At 34.9% G+C, this 27,058-nt stretch overlaps 1 protein-coding gene and 1 long non-coding RNA gene across 13 annotated transcripts in view; one reads left to right on the forward strand and one right to left on the reverse strand.

Annotated features, from left to right (window-relative positions):
- LOC105471108 (transmembrane protein 232) overlaps nucleotides 1–24,513 on the forward strand; it is a 306,948-nt gene extending 282,435 nt beyond the window's left edge. For 8 of the 11 annotated variants that reach the window (XM_071098619.1, XM_071098622.1, XM_071098621.1 and 5 more), the window contains 2 exons: nucleotides 17,033–17,126; nucleotides 20,912–24,511. In XM_071098619.1, coding sequence (XP_070954720.1) covers nucleotides 17,033–17,126; nucleotides 20,912–21,088 — 271 coding nt within the window. In that variant the 3' untranslated portion in view covers nucleotides 21,089–24,511. Of the gene's footprint in view, nucleotides 1–17,032; nucleotides 17,127–20,911 lie in introns of all 11 variants that reach the window. The other 3 variants (XM_071098624.1, XM_011723477.3, XM_071098626.1) reach the window with 3 other exon arrangements.
- LOC105471111 (uncharacterized) overlaps nucleotides 1–27,058 on the reverse strand; it is a 326,529-nt gene that overhangs the window by 76,162 nt on the left and 223,309 nt on the right. The gene's annotated exons all lie outside the window — the stretch shown is intronic.

Here is a 27,058-nt window from a genome sequence, read left to right on the forward strand (position 1 = left end):
CATGTGTTTCTTCACTTTCCTGGAAGACTTCCTTGCAATTATGTTGGAGTAGTGGTTCTCAACCATGGGTAATTTTGTCTCTCAAGGGACCTTGTCAATAGAAAAAGCTTCGTTTATCATAGTAGGGGATGTTACTGACATCTAGTGGGCAGAGGCCAGAGCTGTTGCTAAATATCTCACAAGGTACAGGACAGTCCCCACAGCAAAGCAATATCTAAGCCCAAATATCAATATGGTCAAGAACCAGAAACCCTGGATCCAGAAACTTGCATTTTTTAGCAAGTACCATGAACAGAAGTGACATACCTGTGTCAAAGCAGGTAGGAGTCAGTGAATCTTTTCTACATCTTCCTTCCTCAGTCAAAATGACCTTAAAAGCCACATGTTGAGATGGCAGTATTACAAAATAGAGCCTAGATTCCTAGGTCATCAATCAGATGGAGGCAAGCTTCTATTGAACTGCATCAGACATGTGAGCAAGAAGCAAACATATGCTTTGTTGACATTTCATCATTTGTCTGTTGAGAAAATTAGCAATAAATAAGTGGATGAAACTATAAACACCTGAAAATCAGGATGGCATTGGACTCAAAAGCAGCACCGGAGGCAAGAAGACAGTGCATAGGTTGCCTCAATACACTGAGGAAGAGTTGACATCCACCATATAATTATAAATATCCCTTGTTCTTCAAATATATTTGGTTCATAGCATTTGGAAAATAGAAAATGTTTCATAAACATTTTTTTCAGAATCTATTCTGTTCTTCAAATTGAGTAGTAAGAGTTCAGATAACAGATGATACTTGAATATATGTCTGCCCCCAATCTATCAAATATGACGATAGAATAAAGACGTTTTCAAGTATCTTTCTATATTTGAAATATCATTTCAACTATCAAAAGGTTTCAGATTATGTACTGTCTATTCACTATGTTTTAAGAAGCTTCTTAAGAATATATGCCCCGAGATGAAGGGAATAAATCAAGTAAAAAGAACATAGTGGGGTACAGAAAGCAGTGATCCTAACAGAGAACAGAGGTGAGGATGGGGTATTTCCAGCAGAACGGCAACACAGCAGGCCTAGGGAGCAACCAGTTTCAATTGGTGTAAGAAGACACTTAAACAACATATTAAAAATAGAAGTTACCACTTGTTCTCCACCAACCTTATCTCTTAAAGGACGCTTTGATACATCTACTCACTTAAGTCATATGCACCATTATTCCCACTAGCTTTACACTAACTCCTACTCATCTTTCCAGATTTATTTCTGAGGTATTCTGGAGCCAATCCTCTGCCTGGGGGCACATTATGTTTTCTTCTGCTTTGTGAAACCATTTGCATAACAAAATTTTACTGTGTCATTTGGCATGTCTTTTACATCAGTCACATCACAGTCCTGTTATGATAACCACACAGATTAATATCTGCTATGGCATCGATGAAAAGACCTTGATCCTAATTTAAAGGTTAATATAGAGAATTTTAGATAAACTGCAGTAGATGATGATTCTGTAATGCTAGGGTGGCAGCAGATCATTCTTGGCCCAGGACTATGAAATTTTGTGTCTGCGGATGCAGGAAGAATTGCTTCAGTGGAACATAGCCACTGGGTATTTTGACTCAGTGAATTGAAAAAGAATTAAAACGCAAAAAGTCTTGACTTTTTGAGTTTCTTAGTTGCTTCGCTAGTCTCTACACAATGTGAAAGTGACACCTGAAACTTTCCAACAGGAACTGTATATGGAAACCACCAGATCAATAGACATTCTGGCAAGGAAAAGCGAGACTGAAACTGTAGAAGCTAGTGTCTGAGACAGAGCCCCTTGGGATGGGATCACTAGGAATGGCAGAAGCCCAAGGATCCTGGAGCCTGCCCTTGACTGGCAGTTCTACATGCCAAGCAGAAATGGGATAATTGCCCAGATTGTAGATGTTGGAGGGGTGACAGCAGAGCAATATTTTAACTCTCAATGAGCAGACTGCATCTCTAGAATGTTTTAAAATAGAAGAATCTATACAAGATAAATTAAATAGTTACAATATATTTTTAATGTGGGAGTAGGTAATGGCAAAATCATAGTCAAGTTGAGAACAAGTTCTTTCTTTGCTAACCTCCCTATAAAAAGTAGCCAAGGAAACTGATTTAGTGTTCAATTTTTTTTTTAACTTTGTATAACTTTCTTGTAAATATTTGTGCTTTAAATCTTGTGCTTTATAGGCAGCTATAATCTTGAGGCTTTGTGATTTGGGCAAGCTAACGAGAGTCAAAGACAATAAATCTAATGTTTGATCTATAGTCAGGTATGACTCACTACTTGCACCAATCAGTCCTCCAAAATGGAAAAACAAAATTATTCAATTGAGATAAAAATATCTTACGTGCCCAGAAAATCATTTTTTAACCTCCTGCTTTAAGATGCATAAAAGATTAGATCTGACCAGGTGGAGTTCTGAGTATGAAAGCTATAGTTAAATGAGTCTCTAAGGATTTGAAAACTTTTAGTTTCCAGGATGATCCATGGTTTCTAAGAATACTGAAATGAAACAGAATTGGGAGAAATACTACTGAAGAATTAGATGGTTCTATTTCAGATCTAATTTTGTTAATGATAAACTGTCCTTTTTGAACTGAGTTGTAGGGGAGGAACTGACAACATACCCAGGGACACTGAAAGCCTTGGAATAGTTCTGGTCAATTTGAATTCTGACTTCTGTTCTTGGTTTCTGCACATTCTGCTTGGGGAAAGCAAATGCATGATAGGAAAGGGGTTGTTTTTCTTTTCCCCTACCACCCTAGTAAAATATGGATAAATAATGTAGAAAATGAAAGAACCTTATAAAAACTAGTGTGACATTAGATGAACAATATTAAGTGGAGGGCAAATCTATTTTCTTAGTGAAAAAAAGCATCTCAATTTGTTACCTCTGCACTCGGATCATGAGAATGGAGAGGTAACTTAAGTGGCCCTTCACTGGGACCTGGAGAGGCAGAACCAAGTTAGGCCTTAAAGCCACAGGTAGGTTTTGCCCTTCTATATTTCTGAGCAGACACAGCCCAAACCTGGCCAAGTTGAATGAAGGCAATCAGAGGAATATGATGTAGTGTCAAACCCAGTTGGTATAGGAGAAAAAAAGCCTAAGAAAGGGGAAGATGAGAAAGCAGGTTTGGAGTTGAATAAAATTTACTAAAAATACTGAATGCCCAAAAGGGAAAAACAACAGACCCCTGCCTTGAAGCACACTGAAGTGAGATCAAGTTCCTTGGTGTCCCCAGCCTGTGAGCCCAGAAACTTTAATACAAGAAATGTTAGAAAGCCTGGGGATGGGACCACACAGTAGCTTCAGATAGTGCTGCCTGACTCAACAGAAATGCTACCTTATCCACTGAAGACCTTCAGGACTACCAGCCTCTTGTAAATAGTTTATTAAATTCTTTGGGATAGTTTGAGTAACAGCACCTGAGATATTTCTTAGGCAATTAATATTGGCCTATTTACATACAAGAAACAAGCCCAATATATGGCCAGCCTGACAGGATTTTGTCATAACTGTATGTTACACTTAAAGATCTTATTCTCCATATTCATCAAATTACCTATACAAAAGTGCCTTTGTAGCTCTTGTTTTTGGTAATTATGCAGTTACTATGGAAGTCTGACTGGTGCTTCATAACATATTTAATTCATACTGAAATATGCTTCTTACCTATATTTTTTTCTTTTTAATTGTTAAATGTGTAATATATATGAAGTATATAATATGCATGTACTAGTAGTAATGATAATAATATAATAAAACTAGCACCAGAGTTCTCACCACCCAGATTAAGAAATAAATATTACTAAAACTGGAAACTCTTTTCATATCCTTCCCTAATCGCTTGGCTCTCCCTTCCTTACAGAAGGAACAACTATCTTGAAATGTTTAATTCATTTTGTTGCTTTTCTTTATAGCCTTTCATAAATATATGCATCTTTAAAATTGTATTGTTTTATGTTGTTTTGAATATTTATAAATAAAATTACACTGTATGTTTTTTCCTATAATTTTGTTTTAGATCCAGATTTAGATTACATGTGGAGGCTTGTTAATGGGTATATGGCATTTCTATATGCCAGCAATGAACCATCTGAAAAAGATATCAATAAAGCAATCCCATTAATAATAGATACAAATAAAATTAAATACATAGGAATTAACCAAAGAAGTAAAAGATCTCGGCAATGAACACTATAAAACACTAATGAAAAAATTGAAAAGACACAAAAATGAAAAGATATTTCATGTTCATGGATTGGAAGAATTAATGTTGTTACAACATCCATACTACCCAAAGCAGTCTACAGATTAATGCAATCCCTATGAGTATGCCAATGACATTCTTCACAGGAATATGAAAAACAATTCTAAAGTTTATGTAGAATCACAAAGTCCCAGAATAGCCAAAGCCATCCTGAGCAAAAGGAACAAAACTCGAGGAATAACATTACCTGACTTCAAATTATACTACAGAGGTACAGTAACCAAAAAAGCATGGTAGTGTCATAAAAACAAACAGATAGACCAGTGGAACAGAGAGCCCAGAAACAAATCCACATAGCTACAGTGAACTCATTTTCAATAAAGATGCCAGGAATACACTGCAGGAAAAGACACTCTCTTCAATAAATGGTTCTGGGGAAACTGGATATCCATATACAGAAGAATGAAACTTGATCCCTATCTCTTGCCTTATACAAAAATCAAATCAAAATGGGTTAAAGACTTAAGTCTAATACCTCAAACTATGAAATTACTAACAGAAAACATTGAGGAAACTCTCCAGTACATTGGTCTAGGGAAAAATTTATTGAGTAATACTTCACAAGCACAGGCAACCAAAGCAAATGTGGACAAATGGGATCATATAAAGTTTAAAAACTTCTGCACAGCAAATGAAGCAGTCAAAAAAGTGAAGGGACAACTCACAGAATAAGAAAAAATATTTGCAAACTACTATGTGGCACAGCATTAATAACCACAATACACGAGGACATCAAAAAAACTCCATAGAAAAATTCTAATAATCTGATTTAAAATGGAAAAAAATGTTTCAATAGACATTTCTCAAAAGAAGACATACAAATAGCAAATGGGCATATGAAAAGGTGATCAACAGCACTATTAATCATCAGAGAAATACAAATCAAAACTACAATGAGGTATCCCTTCACTCCAATTAAAATGGCTTTTATCCAAAAATTAGGCAATAACAAGTGCTGGAGAGGATGTGGAGAGAAGGGATCCCTCATAAGTATTGGTGGGAATGTAAATTAATACAACTACTATAGAGAGCACTATGAAGCCTCCTCTGAAAACTAAAAATAAAGCTACCATACGATCCAGTAATCTCACTTCTGGATATATACTCAAGAAATAGGAAATCCATATATAGAAGAGTTATCTACACTCCCGTATTTGTTGCAGCATTGTTCACAATAGCCAAGGTTTAGAAGCAACCCAAGTGTCCATCAACAGATGCGTGGATAAAGAAAATATTGTTCTTATACACAATAGAGTACTATTCAGTCATAAGAAAGAATGAGATCCTGTCATTTGCAACAGCATGGATGAAACTGGAGTTCATTATGTTAGGTGAAATAATCCAGGCACAGAAAGACAAACATCACATGTTCTCACCATTTGTGGGATCTAAAAATCAAAACAATTGAACTCATGGAGATAAAGAATAGAAGGAAGTTCACCAGAGGTAGTGAAGGGTAGAGGGGAAGTCAGGGCGAGGGGAGTGGAGATGATTAATGGGTACAAAAATTAGAAAGAATGAATAATACCTAGTACTAGATAGCATAATAGGGGATATATACTCAATAATTATTTAATTCTACATACTTGAATTGTTGATAACACAATCTAAGGGTAAATGCTTGAGAAGATGTATAACCCATTTTCCATGATGTGATTATTACATATTGCATGCCTGTAACAAAATATCTCATGTACCACATAGGTATATATACCTAGTATATACCCACAAAAAATAAAAGTTTAGACGTTGGAAAAGTAACATTTAAACATTAAAAAAATAAGTAAACACTACTAATTTTTGTACATTTATTTTATATCCTGCGACTTTCCTAAAGTTGTTTATTAGGTCTAGGAGCCTTCCAGTGGAATCATAAAAGTCTTCTACATGAAGAGTCATATCAATAAGTGAAGAGAAATAATTTGACTTTCTCTTTTCTTACTTAAATGATGTTTATTTCTTTCTCTTGCCTGATTGCTCTGGCTAAGACTTCCAGTTGAATCGGAGTGGTGAGAGTGGACATTCTTGTCTTGTTCCACTTCTTAGTGATAATGCTTTCAATTTTGCCCATTCAGTATGTTGTTGGCTGGGGGTTTTGAGGGATGTTCCTTTGATGCCTAGTATGTTGAGAGATTTTTCATGAAAAGATGTTGGATTTTATCAAATGCATTTGCTGAATTTATTGATCAATGGTTATGATCAAATCGATTTTAAATTTAATTCTCTTTATATGATGAATCATTTATTGACTTGCATATGTTGAACCATCTTGAATCCCAGGAATAAAGCCCACTTGATCATGGTGAATTAACATTTTGATGTGCTGCTGCATTTGGTTTGCTAGTATTTTGCTGAGGATTTTTGTATCTATGTTCATCAGAGATATTAGTCTGTAGTTTTCTTTTTCTCTTTGCCAGATTTTGGTATCAGGATGATAGTAGTATTGTAGAATGAGTTAGGGAGGTGTCCTTCCTCCTTGATTTTTTGGAATAGTTTCAGTGGCACTTGTACCAGTTTCTTTGTATGTCTGGTAGAATTTGGCTGTAAATCCATCTGGTTCAGGGCTATTTGGTTGGTAGGTTTATTATTATTACTGATTCAACTTTTTAATGGTCTGTTTAGGATTTGTGTTTCTTCCTGGTTCAATCTTGAGAGATTGTGTTTTTCTAGGAATTTATTCATTTCCTCTAGATCTAGTTTGTGTGCATAAAGATGTTCATAGTAGTTTCTAAGCATTTTTTTGTTTCTGTGGGATCAGTTGCAAAGTCATCTTTTGTCATTTCTGATTTTGCTTATTTGGATCTTCTCTCTTTTCTTTTTTAATCTAGTTAGCAGTCTATCAATCTTGTTTATCCTTTCAAAGAACCAAGTTTTTGTTTCATTTATTATTTGCATGTTTGGGGGAGGGGTCTCAATCTCATTTAGTTCTGCTCTGATTTTAGTTATTTCTTTTATTGTGCTTTCTTGTATTTTCTTTTCTTCTGCCCTGACTTTAGTTTCTTTTTAAACTATTCCAAAAAATCAAGGAGGAAGGACACCTCCGTAACTAATTCTACAATACGAGTATAATCCTGATACCAAAATCTGGCAAAGACATCACAGAAAATGAAAACTACAGGCCAATATCCTGATGAACACAGATAGAAAAATCCTCAGCAAAATACTAGCAAACTGAATCTAGCAGAACATAAAATGTTAATTCACCATGATCAAGTGGGCTTTATTCCTGGGATTCAAGATGGTTCAACATATGCAAGTCAATAAATATGATTCATCACATAAAGAGAATTAAATTTAAAAACTATTTGATTATAACCATTGAACAATAAATTCAGTAAATGCATTTGATAAAATCCAACATCTCTTCATGAAAAAATCTCTCAATAAAGTAGGCATCAAAGGAACATCCTTCAAAACTTAAAAATTAAACCCTAAACAGAAAAACATAAATCCTAAACAGAAAAACATAAATCCTAAGCAGAATTGGGTTTAGTTTTTGCTATGTTCCTAGTTCTTATAGGTATGAGGTTAGGTAGTTAGAGATTTTTCTATCTTCTTGATGTAGGCATTTAGCAATATAAACTTTCCTGCTTTTGATGCATCCCTGAGGTTTTAGTATGTTGTGTCTCTATTCTCATTTGATTCAAAGAACTCTTTATTTCTACTTTGATTTTGTTGTTTACCCAGATGTTCTTCAGGAGCAAGTTGTTTAGTTTCAATGTATTTTATGGCTTTGAGAGTTCTTCTTGGTATTGACTTTTTATTCCACTGTGGTCCAAGAAGGATGCTTGATATAATTTTGATTAAAATCTATTGAGACTTGCTTTATGATTGAGCATGTGGTCAATCTTAGAGTATGTTCCATATGCAGATGAGAAGCATGTATATTCTGTGGTTGTTGGGTGGAGTAATCTGTAGTTGTCAATTAGGTCCAATTGGTCAAGTGTCAAATTTAAATTTATAATTTCTTAGTTTTCTGCCTTGATGAACTATGTAATTCTATCAGTGAGGTGTTTAAGTATCCCATTATTATTTTGTGGCTATCAAAGTATTTTCTTAGGGCTGGAAGTACGTGTTTTATAAAGCTGGGTGCTCCAATATTGGGTGCGTATATGTTTAGGATAGTTAAGTCTTCTTGTTGAATTGAACCCTTTATCATTATGTCATGCTTTTTTGTCATTTTTTACTGTTGTTGATTTAAAGTTAATTTGATCTGATTTAAGAATAGTAGCTCTTTCTCCTTTTTATTTTCCAGTAGTGTGGTGGTTCTTTATTCATCCCTTTACTTTGAACCCATGCATATCATTGTATGTGAGATGGGTCTGTCTCTTAAAGACAGCAGAAGAATGTATCTGTTCTGTTTTTAATCCAATTTGCAACTTTGTCTTTTAAGTGGAGCATTTAGGCTATTTGTCTTCAAAATTTATATTGAAATGTTAGGTTTTGTTCCTTTCATAGTGTTGTTAGCTTGTTGTGTGGTAGTCTTGATTGTGTACTTGCTTTGTAGGGACTGTGGGCTATGTGCTTGCATATGCTTTTGTGGGAGCAATTATTATTCTTTCATTCCCATGTTTAGAGCTCTCTTAAGCACTTTTTGGAGGGCCAGTTAGGATGTGATGAATTTCCTTAGAAATTGCATGTTTGGGAAAAACTTAATTCTCCTTCGTTTATGAAGCTCAGTTTGGCAGGATTTAAAATTCTTCGCTGGCATTTATTTTCTTTCAGAATGCTAAAAGTATCTTCTGGTTTGTAAGGCTTCTGCTAATAAGTGTTCTGTTAGCTGATGGGTTTCTCTTTACAGGCAATATGTCCCTTTTTGCTATCTACCTTTAAAAATTATTCTTTCTTATTGACCTTGGATAATCTGATGACTATTTGCCATGGGAATGGTGACCTTATATAGTATCTCACAGGAGTTCTCTGGATGGATTGCTTGTATCTGCACATCAAACTCTCTACTTCTGTAAAAGAAAAAATTTGGACGAGCACAGTGGCTCACACCTGTAATCCCAGCACTTTGGGAGGCCGAGGCGGGTGGATCATGAGGTCAGAAGATCGAGACCACGGTGAAACCCTGTCTCTACTAAAAATACAAAAATTAGCCAGGCGCAGTGGCAGGTGCCTGTAGTCCCAGCTACTCGGGAGGCTGAGGCAGGAGAAGGGTGTGAACCCGGTAGGCGGAGCTTGCAGTGAGCTGAGATCGTGCCACTGCACTCCAACCTAGGTGACAGAGCAAGACTCCATCTCAAAAAATAAAAATAAAAATTTGTGCTCAAACTATTCTATGTGGTTGCATCTAGACTTCACTTATTGTAGCTAAAGTATTTAAAGTTTTTAGATACTTAAAGTATTTCCATTTTATAAAGCTACCAAAATTCATCCCTTGAACTATTGGTAAATATTTGATTTATTTCTCATTTTATAGTATACAAACGATGCTGCTAGGAACATTCTTACATATGTCTCTTCTGTTATTTTCTATATATTCTGCATGTTTTTCCCTTGCTTCAGCCTAGATATTTCTGTTTCCCTATCTTCCATTTCACCAATCTTCTTTTCTGCTATGTCTAATCTATACACCTATGAACTTCTTAATTTCACTTACTGGTTTTTTTGTCAATTCTATAAGTAATATATGAATTTTAAGATAGAGTCCAGTTTTCTGGCAAAATTCTTCACCTGGCTATTTATTTATTTAAATATATTTATCATAGTTATTTTAAATCCATATTTATAACTCCAATATAAACCTTCTGTGTAGGAGATTTGCCCAGTATGCCTTATCATTTTTTATTGAATTCTGGATCTTTTATATTAAAAATGACAAAAACTCCCGGTTCATACTATGCACAACAGAGAGAGAGAGTTCACCTTCTTCTGCTATGCATCTTGATTGATGGCAGAGCATTTTCATCTAACCAGGAGCTGAACTGACTCCAGGATTATCTAACTTTTAAGTTAAATCTACATGTGATTCAAACATAACCCCAGAGTGTAAATTTTCAGGAGTCCCAAAGGAGAGCCTGAGGTGTTCATCAAGGCCTCTCTAGTTTTGTAGATTTGAGCCCCAAATTTTCAGAAACTATAAAGTTTCTGAAAAATTCCACTCTGTTTGTTGGTGACTTCTTTGCTTGGCTTCTTAGCCTTCTCAGTTTAATAATTTAGAAAATTCCTGGGGGAAACTTAGTGGTGTGTGTGGTGCTCACTTCTCTTGAGCTTGATCCTTCAAGTCCTGGCTACCTCAGCGGCTCTAAACTCTTTTTTGCTTTTTCAACCCTGTAAGATTGCCAAGTACTCTGCTGGCTTCTCAAGTTCTGATCAAAATTTCTCTGCCTGGATTTTTCACTTTTCACTCCATAAAATAAAAGGAGAAATGCTCTAAGGAGAAGTATATTTTGCAGCTCCTTACTTACTTCTCCAGGTCTCTCTTCTCTGATATTTTGGCCTTTCAAATCCTGTTGCTTAATGTATCGTGAATGCTTTTACACAGATTTTTAAAAATAATTTTTGGCTCTCATAGCAATTGTTATTTGTCAGGTCGTTGATCTGCTGCAAGCTACTCACTTTAATGACAAACAGAAATCCTAAAGGTTATTGAAAATTAGTATCAAATGTTTATAATAAATTAGAATTTAACATAAAAATTCCCATGATCGATGATTATGACACTAGTGACCATGGAAAAAGAACTAAGTTAAATTTTAGAGGAAAACAAAAACATGTTTTTAGAAACCCTCAAAGGCATTTATTTGTATGTATTGTAACTTCTATTGCTATTGTTTGGTGCTTTTATGTTATTCTATCTGAAATAGTAGCTCTTTTGAAACTGCATATATTTTAAATTTACCTTAAAGAGAGGAAGGAATTTATTTTCCTTTCAAGTAATTATTGCTTCAGTAAGAGTAGTAAGGTAACAATCTGAATATTAACCTATTTGGGCTCTGAGAACAACAAAAAAAGGAAACCTCTAAGTATTGGAGATGGTTTGTGCAACTTCAATACATAATATAATTGACCCTCTTTAGTATAATACCACAAAGCTAAATAAACGAGAGGAAACTTTGAGCAATAAGTTCTTAGAGAAAGTTAAAAAGGAAGTTAATTTAATAAAAAATTAAATGAACTCATGATATTTTGATATAAGATGATTTTTCTTATGCTATTAGAATGAGTTAAGTAGGGTTTGTTTTTTTTTTTTTTCTGATATCACTCCTCTTAACTCCAAAAGTTTTGAGGAATCATCCAATATACCCCCATATATTCCAGATTCAGGTTTCTACTATCATTCTCTTCTAAAAGAAATCAAGGCTCCATGGACAGTGTCTATGTCATGGACTTCTTGTTGCCTTCAGAAAGGCCTTCATCGGAAGAAATTGCAATTAGAACTAAGACAAAGTTAGCTAAAGAAAAGGTTCTGGTAGCCGAATAATAAGATAAGCTTCCAGACAATGTACACAATTAATTGGAGCAAGTTGTGTTTGAAATCAGTGAAAGGTCATTAATCTATGATGAATCGCAAAGAGGAGAATAAATATACTGAGAAAAACCATACCAACCAATGAGTCTATGGTACCCAATTTTCCTCAGAAAGTGGGATAAGTGGGGAAGTCATTCAATTGTTAAGTAATAACAGAATTCTAGGGTTTGTTTAATTGATAAAATATCTTCTCCTCATTGGATAATTCCAATGGTTAATGTAGTTTTCCTGAGATAAAAACAGTATTTTATCTGCTCAATTGATGCTTCCACGCCAGATCTGAGGTCAGAGTGTGAGATGTAGGAATAGAGAGGCCTGAAACCTATGCATGTCTCCTGCTCCTGGGGAATATCTCCTGCCTAACGGGATGCTCACTTTTTACCAGTATGTCTTCAGGAGAGCTTTGGAGACTTGAAACACTGTAATTCTGCATAAAAAAATACATTATCCCCCCTTTTCTTGTAAATATCTTTGCATATTTCTCATCCTTGAACTGTTAAAGAAACTGAACATGTCCTGTAGGTATCTTTTCATGACTCTAATAATCATCCTATTGGGACAATCATGCATAATCCATCCAGGTAGATCTCTCTTACCTACTCTCAGACTAAGTTAAATGATACCAGCTCCCCACCTTTCTACTCCAAAGAAACATATTTTGCAGCCATTTTCCCAGTGTACCATGAATGTCTGTTTATATATCTTCCCCCATGTGAACTTCAAGTTTCTGGAGAGAAGAATCTAAGATTTTTCTTCTTATTATTTCTTCCCACTCCTAATAACAACATCCTCTTGCAAATAAATGTTTGAACAAATGAATAAATTAGTCACCTCCTCTTCACTTCAGTGTAGTCTCAGTCCCAGCCATCTCAGTCTACATATGTTTTCTGAAATGAGTTATTTATTTTATTTTCCTGAGTCTTTGTTCCTATTTTGTCATCTGTAGCAGGTTTAATTGTTTTTCCCAAAAGATATGACTAAGTTTTAACCCCTTGTACCTATAAATGTGACCTTCTTTGGAGAGACAGTTTTTGTAGATGTAATTAAGGGTCTCGAGATGAGATTATCCTGAATTATAGTGTGTCAAAGAAAAGTTGTAATGGACAAATTAAACAGCCAAAGAGGAGTTTGTCCAAGACTATTGCAATTGAGGAGGATGTGTAAGTGCTGGGGTTAGCTAGTGGAAACATACTGGAGCACATTAGAAAGTATGTTGATTCATGTGATTAGGTCAATGTGATGCTTTTGCTGTTTGTCACTTACCTAAGTTAGGCTCCTAGACCTCCCTGTTTGTCACTTACCTAAGTTAGGCTCCTAGACCTCCCACAGAGACTGGGCAGATGGTGGCTATCTTCCTTGAGGATACCTTTCAAAGAGATAGCTGCAGGTCATTGAGAAAGAAATTCCTGTGTTATAAAACTACCAAGAGGATGGGAGAATATTTATATCTCAAAAGGGCAGACAGAGAATTTACAATTGAAAGTTTTCTTTTTTTTTTTTTTTTTTTTTTTTTGAGACGGAGTCTCACGCTGTTGCCCAGGCTGGAGTGCAGTGGCGCGATCTCGGCTCACTGCAAGCTCCGCCTCCCGGGTTCCCGCCATTCTCCTGCCTCAGCCTCCTGAGTAGCTGGGACTACAGGCGCCGGCCACCGCGCCCGGCTAATTTTTTGTATTTTTAGTAGAGACGGGGTTTCACTGTGGTCTCAATCTCCTGACCTTGTGATCCGCCCGCCTCGGCCTCCCAAAGTTCTGGGATTACAGGCTTGAGCCACCGCGCCCGGCCACAATTGAAAGTTTTCTAAAGTGAATATTGTGCTAAGAAAGGGGAGGTCAGAGGCCTGTCTAAAGTTTAGGGAAACTGAGGGGAATCTTAAGGCTACCTTGCTCTTGTGGACCTTAAATTCAATGACAGTATTCTTATAAAACATGTCCTTATACTATCAAAACAATTGAACTTATGGACATAGAGGGTAAGATTGTTACCAGGGCTGGGAAGGAAAGTAGGTGGAGGGGGAAAAGGTAGGAATGGTTAATGCGTACAAAAAAATCGAAAGAATGAATATGACCTACTATTTGACAGCACAATGGAGTGACTATAGTTAAGAATAACTTAATTGTACATTTAAAAATAACTTAAAAAGTGTAATTGGATTGTTTATAACACAAGGGATAAATGCTTCAGGGTATGTATAACCCATTCTCTATGATATGATTATTATGCACTGCATGCCTGTATCAAAACATCTCATGTACCCCATAAATATATACACCTACTGTGTACCTCAAAACATTAAAAATAAAAAATTAAATGTCATTGTAAGAAATAGGACAGTAGAAGACACCCAGAGTCACAGAAGGAAAAAGCCATGTGGAGATAGAGACAGAGACAGAAGTGAAGTGTCTACAAGCCCAGGAATACCAAAGAACCAACAGTCACTAGAAGCTAAGAGTGGCAAGGAATAAATTTTTCCCCAAAGCTTCTGGAGTATCCAAGGCTGCTAACACTTTGATTTAGAAGTTTTTTTTCCTCCAGAACTATGAGAGAATGAATTTCTGTTTATCTAAGCCTCCTAGTTTGTGGTAATTAGTTAAAGTAGCCCTAGGAAACTAGTATACCATCTTTCTTTAAAAGTTTCTCTCTACTGTTCATTTAACTTCAAATGTCAAAATTCTGTATCTCATTTAATGCTGACAAAATTGTTTAGTCCTCCATTCCTTTTTCTTATAATCGATAATACCAGCTAAACACCATGGCTTTTTCCTCTGAATTCTTTTCACAATGAAGATGATAAAGATATTGCAGCTGAAACTTCTTTAGTGTTCGATTTATATCTAATTCCTTCTTATTCCTTGTGAAAACATAATAAGGCAGGTGCTATTATTTTTCAATATTAAGGATGAAGAAACTGAAGAACAGAGGGATTAAATAACACTAAGTGGTAGAACCAAACTTTGCTTTGAGATTTGCCTAAGTACAGAGCCCATATGCTTAGACATTTTGCTATATTTTTTTCTGTTTCTATCCCTGAATGTTTACTTCTCTCATGTCTCATGTTATCTTTCGTTATGTTCTCTATAAATTTTTATTTTCTACCACAAAATTCAACTGAGGTAACTAAGAAATCACAGAAGTATAAGCATATTCATTTATTTTTCCTGTGTTAAAGGTCTTTTGATATTATGTTGCCTACATTTTTAAAAATTTAAACACTTCTTGTTCAAGAAAAAATTTTAGGCAATTTCCTTGAACACTTTTAACCTTAAAATGATTTTAAGATTCTGTTTTATTTATCTTTTTTTTAGCATTTGGCACAATTCTTTGAATATCAAAACGGCCCAAATTTCACGGAATGAATTTAGTTAAACCAGTTATCACCCCCTACATGTCCCCTAATTTTCCAGCTTTCTAGGAGCATATTTTTCTGTAATACAGTACTTTAATAGAATGGCTAAAGGCCCTATTCTGCATGCATTAAGAAGCTCAGTGCTTTTCTGCCACACAAAGTTTCTGAATATTATTAAGTTGGGAAAGGGCTCCATTTTTCCTGGTTGCCTGTAACTTCCATTGTTTCCTTTTGAACTGCTACTGTCAACTCTACTCTCAGCGTGTCTCCTGAGATTGTCCTCCATTTCCAATACTGGATACTACTCCACTAACATAAGAGTGTTGTGTGGTGGACTCTTATTGATGGCTTGGAAAATAAAAAGTATTAAAGCATATCATAGTTTTCATTTATTCATTTAATCATTCAGCAAACATACAAACATTCATTGAATATCTAGTGGCACTGTGTTGGACACTGAGGAAACAATGGTAAGCAAACAGGCAAAAGTCTCCATGATCATGTAGCTCATACTCTAGTCAGGAAAACATAAAACTCACACAGGGAGATGATAAATGTAAAATTACAACTTGAAGTAAGTATAAGGAAGGAAACAGCCATGGTAGATTGAGAGCTATGGTAATGAGCTTGAACTGAGAGCTGAAAGGTGAGTAGGTATTAACCAGCCCTGCAGCAGGGGTAGAAGAAGGAGAAAGAGAAAGGCATTAGAGAAAGAAATGACAGCATGTGAAAACAAGCAACAGTGGGATGAAACAACATACATTCCAGCAACTGCAAGAAAGCCTGTGCATTAGGGATACATAGACCCAAGCAAGTAAAGGAAATAAATAAGTCTGGAGAAACCAGGCAAAACCACTTTAACAAATGCACAGTTTACTTCAGGTTTCCTTAATAAATGTAATCTTAATCTTAAAGTGAATGGAGAAATAATGAACAGTTTGATGTAGGAGACTGACATGATCCACTTTGTGTTTTGAAAACAATTCTGCCTACTGTATAGAGACAAGAGTAAAGTGGGTAAGGAATGGTGGATGTGGGAATTCTGAACATGAAGGCTTCATCCAGGTGAGAGATTATGGTGGCTTGGTCAAGGGAAGTGATGGTGGGGATTTGAGAAGCCTTTAGTGCACTATAGACCAACAGGTGTATTTCTTACCAAATACACCTGATGAAATGAGGGGACTGTGGTGTGTCAAGAATGTAGAGTACACTGGATTGGGAAAGGCAGAAACCAGAAATAAATTAGTTCTAGTCTTAAAAATTGACTAGATTTTTTTGAATATGGAAATTTCTCACTGGCTGCCTCTTTTTAGGCTCTTCCCTAAGACTTTCTCTTTTACTCCCACATTCCCACTCTCAAAACCACCTTCTATCACCGTCTTATTACTTTAAGTGTTCCTGGATTCACACAATTTCTTCATAATGACATTAATAATGCAATAATTATGTGGATAATTTAACACTAAGTCTCCCTTAGTTTGAGGCCCAGCTTTGTACTACCAACAATTTCATTGAACTATGCTAATCTGTCTACCAAAATTCCACCCTTAATAATACAAAGACTGTGGAAATGTATTGAAGTCACATCATTTTTTCAGCATATCTTAGAACAAATTCTTAGGCTTAGGCTTCCACCAGAACTTCCATGGTTGTGGAGCTGCGTATGGGGACGGACACTTTAATCATACTATATGTCATGTCCGACCCTCAAAATTATCAGTTTTAGTGACCCAAGATGGCTTACAAAACCTAAAAGCTAACATACCACAGTCTACACAAAGTAAATACTTTATGTTAACAATGAAGAATCAAAATCTTAATAATAAATGATGACTTACAATTCTATTTCTGGGGAATAGGAGTACCTATACCTAATGTTGGATTTGTTCTTGTGCTCTTTTGAAGGGAACATCCTTCTGTATCAGAAATTCCCATGTTTCCATATCCAGATTTCTTCACCAGGGCAGATAAAGAGTTGGCAAAAATCATTGACCATCACGTAAGATTGATTTTTTTTTAACTAGCAGCAAAAGCCTTGTTCTTTAAAAGCACTTTAAATTATAAAATGTAGTTCTGAAACTGAAACCTTAATATGTGAAATTTAAAAGTAGAGCCATGATTGGTTTGCCAAACTGAATTATATCTCACTATGTTATCTGTACACCTTAGTGTCTTCATTGGGTCACAGAAAATTTGACCTTCTGTCATTTGTAAAATACTAGCCTAATCCTGTTTTCTGAATTAGTACCGATTTCTTGTGACAAGAATCTTATATTGAACACTGAACACTGGTTTCTTCTACAGTGTAGTTCTAATAACGGAAGAAAAATCTTTTGGCTCAATTTTCAGTGACCGTTCTTTACCCTTGACAGATCAGAAAGACTGTTAATCACTTTGTTCTTAGTGTGAGTTAAAAAAGCAGTGGCAATATAAGACTATTCACAGAAGACACTTCAATTCATTGTGCTATATTTAGTTGATAATTTCTTACCAAATACACATCATTTTATGCCTAGTTCTTTTCAGGAGCAGAATTAAAGTATGAGAGAAAATACTTATTTTCTGTTTTTTTTCTTTGAATAAAATATATAGCATACATAATGCACTTAATTTTATCAACAGTAGTTCAATATTATCTCCCAGATTGCAATTATATTAACAGTTAAGTTTTTCACACTACTTTTAAGTAGTAATCTTGTGAAGAGATTATTTTATTTACTGATCACATTAAATAGTTTTTACCACATCACTAGTAATTAAGCGACTCTAGCAACAGCTATAAATACTGGGCTTTGGAGACTGACTGATACCTTGAAATGACAAAATGAGAGCTGCAATATTCTGTTATTCACTAATAAAGTTTTTGTTAAACCAATATATGTACAGGTCATCTTCAAAAATTTCAAATGGCTTATAAATTTCAACATCTATATTTTTCAACATCTATAAAGTAATTTACTCATTACTTCAACTAAATTGTCTAGAAGAAATTATAAGAGATAGCAATTTGCCAACATCACATACACACACACACACACACACACACACACACACACGTAAAAATAACTACTTTGGTCTGTCTAGGGCTAAAGAAAGAGAAGAGAGTATTATGAATGACAGAGATACAGAGATAGCTCCTAACAACCGTGCATTATCTTTTCCTTTTTCCAAGGTGTAAGCATTATCCAAGTAATCACTGCCATGAGCCTGCTTATATTGTAGCTAAAGAAGGATAAATAAATCTTTTTCAAAAATATGCTTGAAAACTTACAGATCCAAATTGTTTAATGTGTGGATAGCCTAATAAACTAGTAATTCATAGTACTGATTTTAGAAGGTTTATTGAATTGTCTCTGAATATTATATATTTTTCAGTATTCATGTATATACCACTTCTTTTCAGATGGGTGTAGCAATAGTGCTTTGTACTTATACTTTATGCTTTACAAAATGCTCTTACAGTAGTTAATTTAATCCTTACAACCCTGTAAAACATTTACCAATAAGAAGAACAAACTTACTTACAATTCAGTTACTTGCTCAATGTTTTAAGTAAATGAGTCTATGCACAAAAACAGATTTCCCTACTCCAAATCTACTTTCCCTTCCACTTTTTCATAGCTGCTCAAGTTCTTGGCTTCTGATTCCTAACCAGAATTAGAAGTGGGAGGGTGGGATCTGCAATATCGACAAAGAACAAAAACACATCCCCTCAGCTATAGATATAATTATCCTTCTAAGCCAACAGACTTTTGTTGAGGGGTTATCATATGCAGGGAATAGAAAATATACCTCATTGCTCGGGAGATATTAAGGTACCTTATACATTGCTAGTATTCCATAGCATGATCATTGAATCACTGAGTGAATAAGTTGAATAAAGCAGTAAATGGTGCTTCCACTTCCCATAGATTTCAAACATATCTATTTTTTTTTTGGCATCCTCCTAGCTACCACAACAGACAATAATAATGGCATATAAAGTCAAAAAATATAATTATTTACCCAAGTCGAACTGTTGTCATGGTCACCAGAGACAAAAAGAAAGTATGCTTTTTCCTAAGCCTAATGAAAAGAAGGATTTTGAGGTTATGGTGAATTTCAGCCATTCCAAATTCTAAGAAGGGAGAAAGAGGGAAGAGCTGTCTTCTGGATAGTGATGATATGATACCCCTTCTTGGCTGCTTTTATATGTATTGATGCTTTTATACATGCTGTTTGGGAAACCAAGAATTTTAACTTACTGGCAGTTCTTAAGAATTAACTCTTTTTGATTTTTCACAATTTAAAAAACAAATAATGAGATCTATTGAAATCTTTCATATAGGATAGATTAGTGCTCTTTGTTTATGGATACTGTCATTATTATACCAACTATAACTTCTATGCTCATAAATTGGTAATTTCCTTAAACAACTAGATTATTAGTTTATTATACGAGAAAAATAATATATCATAGTTGAGTATCATAGAACTTGTAGACTAAACCATAGCATGAATTTTAGCCTGTGCCTGACTGTTCTGGAGGTTTTGCCTTAATTTCCCATATATTTTATGCAAAACTGGTTCCTGAGAAACCAAACGTATGAGTAATAACTGTTTATAAATACAGTCTTAAGATAAGTGCAGTTAACTTTTATATTTCTTATGTAATTAAAACTCAACTGGGAATAAATAACGGATTTGATATTATTATGCTTTTATTTTTAATGTTTACTCTAATATGAGTATATTAACATTTTACAAAATTTTACTGCATTCGTCAAAGCTGAGTGACATGTTATGGACTCTGATATTTAGCTCTGCTTTTTATTATCTGAATATCCCAGATGACAAACGTTATTTGTGATTCACAGTACTGGTATATATAGTAATCTATAAATTAATTAATAGGTTGCTAATCTCAGACTGATCATTTGTGTATATGCACGAGCTGAGGGTGACAAAAAGACAGCATTGGCAGTATCCTTAGGAATTGCCAATATTTCATACTAGGAGTCATTCTGCCCCGAATGTTTTACCCAGCATAAAGTGTTTACCATCTGTTTTCATCATTTCCTTCATCAAATGTATTAGAAGAGAAAAAAAGTTCCTCCTAATTTTATATATATATATATGTATATATATTTCATGATGATGTTTGATTATCATTACTTACAATACTTGTCACTCATTCTTAGGGCTCATGCCTTCAGATATACTACTATTTACATGACATCGTGGGTTATAAAGTGAAAAACTAAGTGAAAGCAAAAGAAAAAGAAAATATTATCATGGCCAATTAAGATAAATTCTTTAGAAATTTTTTACTGGTCTTCTGCATAGTACGCATTTACCTGACCATTAATTTCATTTTTAACTTCATAGAGAGTAGTATTAGAGTTTTTGTCTTTCTGTTTAATTTGTATTTTCTGTATTTTTTTCTTTCTCTTTTGTTTTCACCTGGTTCTTCATTTTATAACCCATGCTGTCATATAAATACCAATATTGATGAAGAAAGTAAAACCGTTTGGAATACAGAAATATAAAACCTATAATGTCTTCTTTTCAATGATTTTTTTATCTTTAAATATATTGAGGAAATTCTGTTTTGTGGGATTTACATGCATTCTAACAGGTGGCACATATGTTTTGCCAGTGTGGTAGATACAAAATTTTTGAGGAATGTCATGGAAAAAACTAAAAGTATAATTGGATATAAGAATCTGCATTTTGAGCAGCTTAATTGATATGCATTTTTTTCATGGAAAATCATATGTGAATGACATTTTCTCTCTGTAACAGTGGCAGGAAGAGCTAAAGATACGAGAAAAAGAAGATGCAATATGCAAGGCCCAAGAACTTAAAGATAAAAAGTTAGCAGAGAAAAAACACTTTGAAGAAGTTATGAAGAAAAGAGAAGAGAAACTACATAAGCAAACTAAGCCCTATGAGCTTCCATATAGGAAGGAAGTAATTTAATTAGAAAAGAAAATGCCACCTCCCAAAACTGAGGTCTACATGGCAGAAATACATAGCGTGAAAAATACCAAGATAGCTACATAGTAAGAGAACTTCTTGTCATTAAATTGAGGTATTGTTTAGAAAGAACTTGTTATCCTGATACAAGCTGTTTAATAGTTATTTCTTAGTTCTAAATTAATGACCAACTTTTAATCACACTTGAATGAAGTGATTTCACTAGTCAAAAATTTCCAAGACTACATGTAGTATTTTTCTCAATTGACATTTATCTCATGATTGTACAGCATACTTGATAACTGATTCGCAGAACATTGATGTTCATCAAACAGTTTGATGGAAATTTATTACAGATTAATTAATGAGTCACCATACAAGAATTATTTCTTGAAAACAGAATGAGCATAAGCTAACAATCCTGTAATTACTATTATTCAAATAAAAACATTATGGCATCTTACCTGATTGGCATTTTATAATCAATTTATACCAAACCAAACAAACCCTATTTCAGAGATTTGAATGCGGAAGGGCTGGTCATCTTAGACTGATTGGCTTGATCTTTAACAGATGCCAGAGGGGACTCCTGAGAGATGCTGGTTTTACTCTGTTCTGTGAGTTTATGAGAATGAATTTGTATGATCCTGGAAGGTGCAGGAGTAACTGTTGAAAACATTCGTACAGATAGGAGTTATTTTAGAAACGGAACTTCACTTCACCTGAAGTTCGGAACCTAAGAGTAAGAGTAACAGGGTGGAGTTTTTATGATGTCTTATATTCCTTTCCTGAAAACTGAAAAATATAGATAATAATCATACCTCAGTTTCACACAGGTGACTTGGTGATACTCAAGAGACAGGGACTTTAGCAGGGGTGTCAAACTCAAATGACTACCAGGTCAGAAAGGAAACATAAATTAGTGAAGCCAGCTAAGGAATACCTATCCTATCTAGAGAAATTTCCCACCACTTGGTTGCATTCTAAAATATATGTCAGTATTGTAAAATCCTCCAGTCTTTCAAGAAGCTTTTAAATGGGATTATTTTTCAAAATAAAAGTAGCTAAGTAACCAAATGTTGACAAAAATTTGTAATAGCATATTTTCAAATTAAGTTTGATCCATGGACCAAAGTTTGTGACCTATATTATATGAATTCAGGTATCATTCTTTGTTTAAAATAACAATAACAGACGGCAGAAAAATGTTGCATGTAGGTTGCTGTTTTGATTTCCTGTATAGCTAATTCAAACTTAGATTTCTCTTTCTAAACCTTTTATCTTACCCTTGTGGTCTCAAATGGAGACTATGAAAATTCCTAGAAATATCTCCCAATACGCCTTTCCAAATACCTTCCTCCATCTTTGATTTCTTCACTTGTGAAAAAAAAAAAATCTATAGAACACCAGCCAGTCCCTTTTCTCCAGATCTTATCCCTTCCAAAATCTTGTTCCATCAACTATTCACTATCTCCTCTTAAGTCCCTCTTCATCACTCACTCCTACACCCATCGAGGTTTCAATTTTCTCCCATCCTTCCATCCAAACTTCTCTCTCATCAAAGCCATCAGTGACATAAGCCTTACCAAACTCTGAACGTCCTTCTAATTTGTAATCATTTTATTGGTTTGTAGCAAGATATAACAATTAAGCTGTAAGTTTTAGTAAGGGGACTCTGAAGATCTAACTGTTACTTACAAGAATTTCAACTAATCCTGCTCTTTCAGCACCATCTTTGTAAAAGAAACCTGGTATCTCCAATTTCTGAGTCATGGTCCTTAAGGCCTCCTCACTGCAGACTTAGGTTTATGCTTTCTCTGCTCTGCTTAGCGTATTTCTAACTGTTCACCTTCTTTCTTACTTCCACAATTATCTTAATACTTCCAATGTGCTATTATCTTTTCTTCTTGTAGATTCATACCTTTTTTAAGTAACCTTTTTTATGTCATAATGGTGATTTGGAAGGGAGCTGAACAAATCTTTAGATATATGGAGAAAGAAACAAAAGGAGAGAGAGAGATGATTAATCAGAATACTGACACCTTTATTCTTAAATTATTTTTAAAATTCTTAATATTTGGCAACAGGCATTTCTCACAGTGTTTCTCACATTTCTCACATTTCTCCTATTTCGCTGATTCTTTCTGCAATATTAGCAAAGACTGTGGGGTGTAGATCTGGAATCACACTCTAGTTACACTTTCTGCCAGTTACGGAACATTAGGCAAGTTACTGAACCCATTTTCATTTTCATTTACTCATTTATAAAATTGACACAATTTATGTAAAGAGTGATATCATTTAGAAGCTAATTAGGAAAGAAAACAAACCTGTCAGTCATTTTAGCAGAGAGAATTTAATGTAAGAAATTATTTTCAAAGGTGTTGGAAACTGAATAAATGGAAAGGGAGCATAGCAATAACAGAAACAGTAGCTGCAGAAAACTGCTACCACATTTGGAGCCACGGAATCAGAGAAAAGAGGTTTGCATTGTTAAAATCTAAGGGATGTAGAAGGCACTTCACACAGCCCGACTCGGATCCCTGATGGGGAGACATTGCTCAGTTATTGCTGGTACTTCTGAGGGGGCGCAATACAATTGGTTCTGGGAGTGCAGAAAAAAGTGAAAACTGAAACAACTTGTATCTTGCTGAAACCACACTGTCAGGAAGAGAGAGAAAACTGGAAGAATCAGGTGTTTTCTTCCCTCTCATCCTGAAACTCTTTCTCTCCTGTGCTTCCTGTTCTTCAGCATCACAAAGCAGAGAAAATAAGGGTGGGTTTGGAGATGAAAGACACTAGTTAAATAAATGAACATTGTATGGCTTAGAACATTATCTGACCATTCAATAAAAGTTAACTCTCCTTTCTTTTCTTTTGCATCTTTGGCCTTGTTTTCTGCTTATTCTGAAAGTTTTCCCAGGACAAAAAAAAAAAAAAAAGAAGGTTTAAAAGAAAGCATCACCTTTAAGTTTATATAAATGGCTTAAAAATAAACTTTACTATACTTTATTTTCATAACTAATTCTTAATTCTTCCAAAAAGTTCATTTAACACAAATTCAATTGGAATTCTTTTTAATTTATGTTTAGTATTCACTTTGCTTCAAAACTCACAAAGGATTCTATGAGTCATAGACTGGGTTGGATACCAGATAAATTATTTCAACTACTCTCTTGTTCAGCTTATGATTTCTCAGCCTTAGTTTGTTTCCCATTCTTCCCACTTTGAGTTGATAGGAGAAAAACAGAGAAAGAGAAAGATTCTACATGTCTGTCTACCTTGCATGGCTCTTAGTCGTCTTTAAATGCCTCTACTGTTAAAAAGTATTAACATATCTCAGGTATAAATTTCTATCTAAAACTTGTTTCCATGCTGTTTTTTATTATTTATGCTTATGTTTATTTTGAAACAATAAACTCAAGACTTCCTACATTTATTTATTATAGGTTTCAGAGGTTTTATTATGGGTTTCATAGGTTTATCATGGGTTTCATAAGTTTCCAAAGGTTTCTCTTAGTAACCACAAAAGCAATTTCTCTTTCTCACCTGCTGCCTCATTGAGAATACTCATAAAACTTTTAAATATTTAAGTTTCACTACAGTATTAGATTACTGTAGTAAATTCTGAGTAACACAAGCATGAACATAAGCATTTCTCCTGATAGAATTTTTTTTTTTTTTTTGAAAAAAGGAAAGCAAATGATTGACAGTGGTTTGTGGGGCATACCAAAGAGACATTTAAGAAAGGAAATATCTAAAGCAAATATCTTGACTCATGCATTGATGAGTGGGTGTTTGGAGAAAGGGAGCACACCCAGGTAACATAAAAATAACTCACACCAACAGTTTTAGAAACTCTATAATGATGTTTAACAATTATAATTTAAGTAATTGATTCTTTTGTTTCTACCAGTAAAAACCTTCTCTGTAACTGTCTACTAGTTAGTTACTTTCTGAGTGTCTTTTTCATATTGCTTCTAGTTGAGAACAGTAGTTCTATAGTTTCACTGAACTTTGTTTACAAATTTCAAAGTTAGCTGATTGAGAATTGCTTTGGGGTTGCTTTCAAACATTGTCCAACTGCTCACATACTAAGTTTTCACTTTGTGTCTGCCAGTGACTCTCAATTAAAATCACCATAGGTCTCCTCCAGCTTCTTCACTCCTCTTCACATCTCAATTTGCTGAAGTAAAATGAATAAGAACACCCCTAATTGTCTTATCTGTGATTAATCGATGACACTCGTCGCCTCCTCGGTGGGCTAAATATTTAATACAAAGGAAGGTAGAGTCATGAAAATCTGTTGTGCCAATGCCTCTGTAGAAAAGACGTGTAGTAACAAATTCAGTCCACACAGTACTTCTCAACCTCAGGTTGGCCACTGGAGACTAGGTATTTGTAAGGCTCCTTGTACTGATTCTAGTTATTTTATTTGACATGCAGAATGCATTTGGGAACTTAGAGCAAAATGCATTTTAAATTATCATCTTCTATAATATAAATTTATATATTTGTATAGTTTTACAAATTCTGTTGATGAGTTGGTTACTTTTCTGCTACATGCATTTTTCATGGTGACATAGATTTCAAGGATAATTTGGCTTTAATGTTACTCATGCTCACTTTTTCCTGCAATCATTTTAGCTAAGGGACCTATTTACATAATACCTAGTGCCTTGTTATTTTTTTCCTGTTTCACTGAAAAGCCAAAATAAACAAAAATAAAATGTCTTTCCAAACATTTTTTAGTTGGAAGATCCCTGTGATATCCAGCTTTCCAATAACATTTCCCAAGCTGACTCTATTTTGGAAAGGAGGTGAATCATCTTTCATAAATTAATGAATAAGGTAAAGGTCAAGCATCTCAGAATCACCAGTGCAGGTTTTTAATACATAGCCAGACTATTGGCAGTCTAGTAATGCTTTGAATATTGCTTCAAAACACGAAGAAATAGAAAATCTGAACAAACCAATCTGTTAATCTCTAGCTCCAGTTTTTTGGTTGGCTTCCCAATCAAAAGCTTCCCAATAAAAAAACGATGACGAGAGGATGCATACAGTAGAATTTCTTCCATAGCATACATTCTCCATCATGATAACTATGTCATGAGACTTATGGCCTCATGGGAAGGCATGTCTTAAGGAAGAAAAGACTCAACCTATTCCAGAGACATTATGGAGGGTAAAAAATAGTTGGGGCCTGGTGTGGTGGCTCATGCCTGTAATCCCAGCACTTTGGGAGGCCGAGGTGGGCGAATCACAGGTCAGGAGATCGAGACCATCTTGGCTAACATGGTGAAACCCTGTCTCTACTAAAAATACAAAAAAAATTAGCCAGATGTGGTGGCAGGTGCCTGTAGTCCCAGCTACTCAAGAGGCTAAGGCGAGAGAATGGCATGAATCCAGGAGGCTGAGCTTGCAGTAAGCTGAGATCGCACCACTGCATTCCAGCCTAGGTGACAGAGCAAGACTCCATCTCAAAAAAAAAAAAAAAAAAAAAAGGTGGAGAGATAGATTTAAGGGTGCTTGATGTCCTCACCCTGTACCTCAGGAGAAAGGGTGTGGTCTAGAAACATGTAAATAGATAAGGAGCCTGAATCTGACAGGTTAGTAGCATTAGCTCCTGCAGGACTGAGGAACTAAGTCACTAGGAGAGATAGAGGGATATTGTATGCAAACATTTTCAATGACACATGCAATTGTCAGGATGAGAAGGGAATCAAAGAAGCAAATGATAGGAGACAGGTCTCTGGTATTAGCACATTAAGACCAAATAGACTGAAATTAGATCTACTTAAGTGCACACTATTGAAGAAAGCATACCAGTTTATCCACTCTACAGTTGAGGTCAGGGAGGAGTAAGTGAACATTGGGAAGATTTAAGGACCCAGGCTCCCATCTACTTCCTTACACAGACCAGACCTCTCCCTATAAATCCAAATGCCATATTGGAACAGAGAATGGAGGGGA

Source organism: Macaca nemestrina, chromosome 6, assembly GCF_043159975.1.
Source record: "Macaca nemestrina isolate mMacNem1 chromosome 6, mMacNem.hap1, whole genome shotgun sequence".
NCBI lineage: Eukaryota > Metazoa > Chordata > Mammalia > Primates > Cercopithecidae > Macaca > Macaca nemestrina.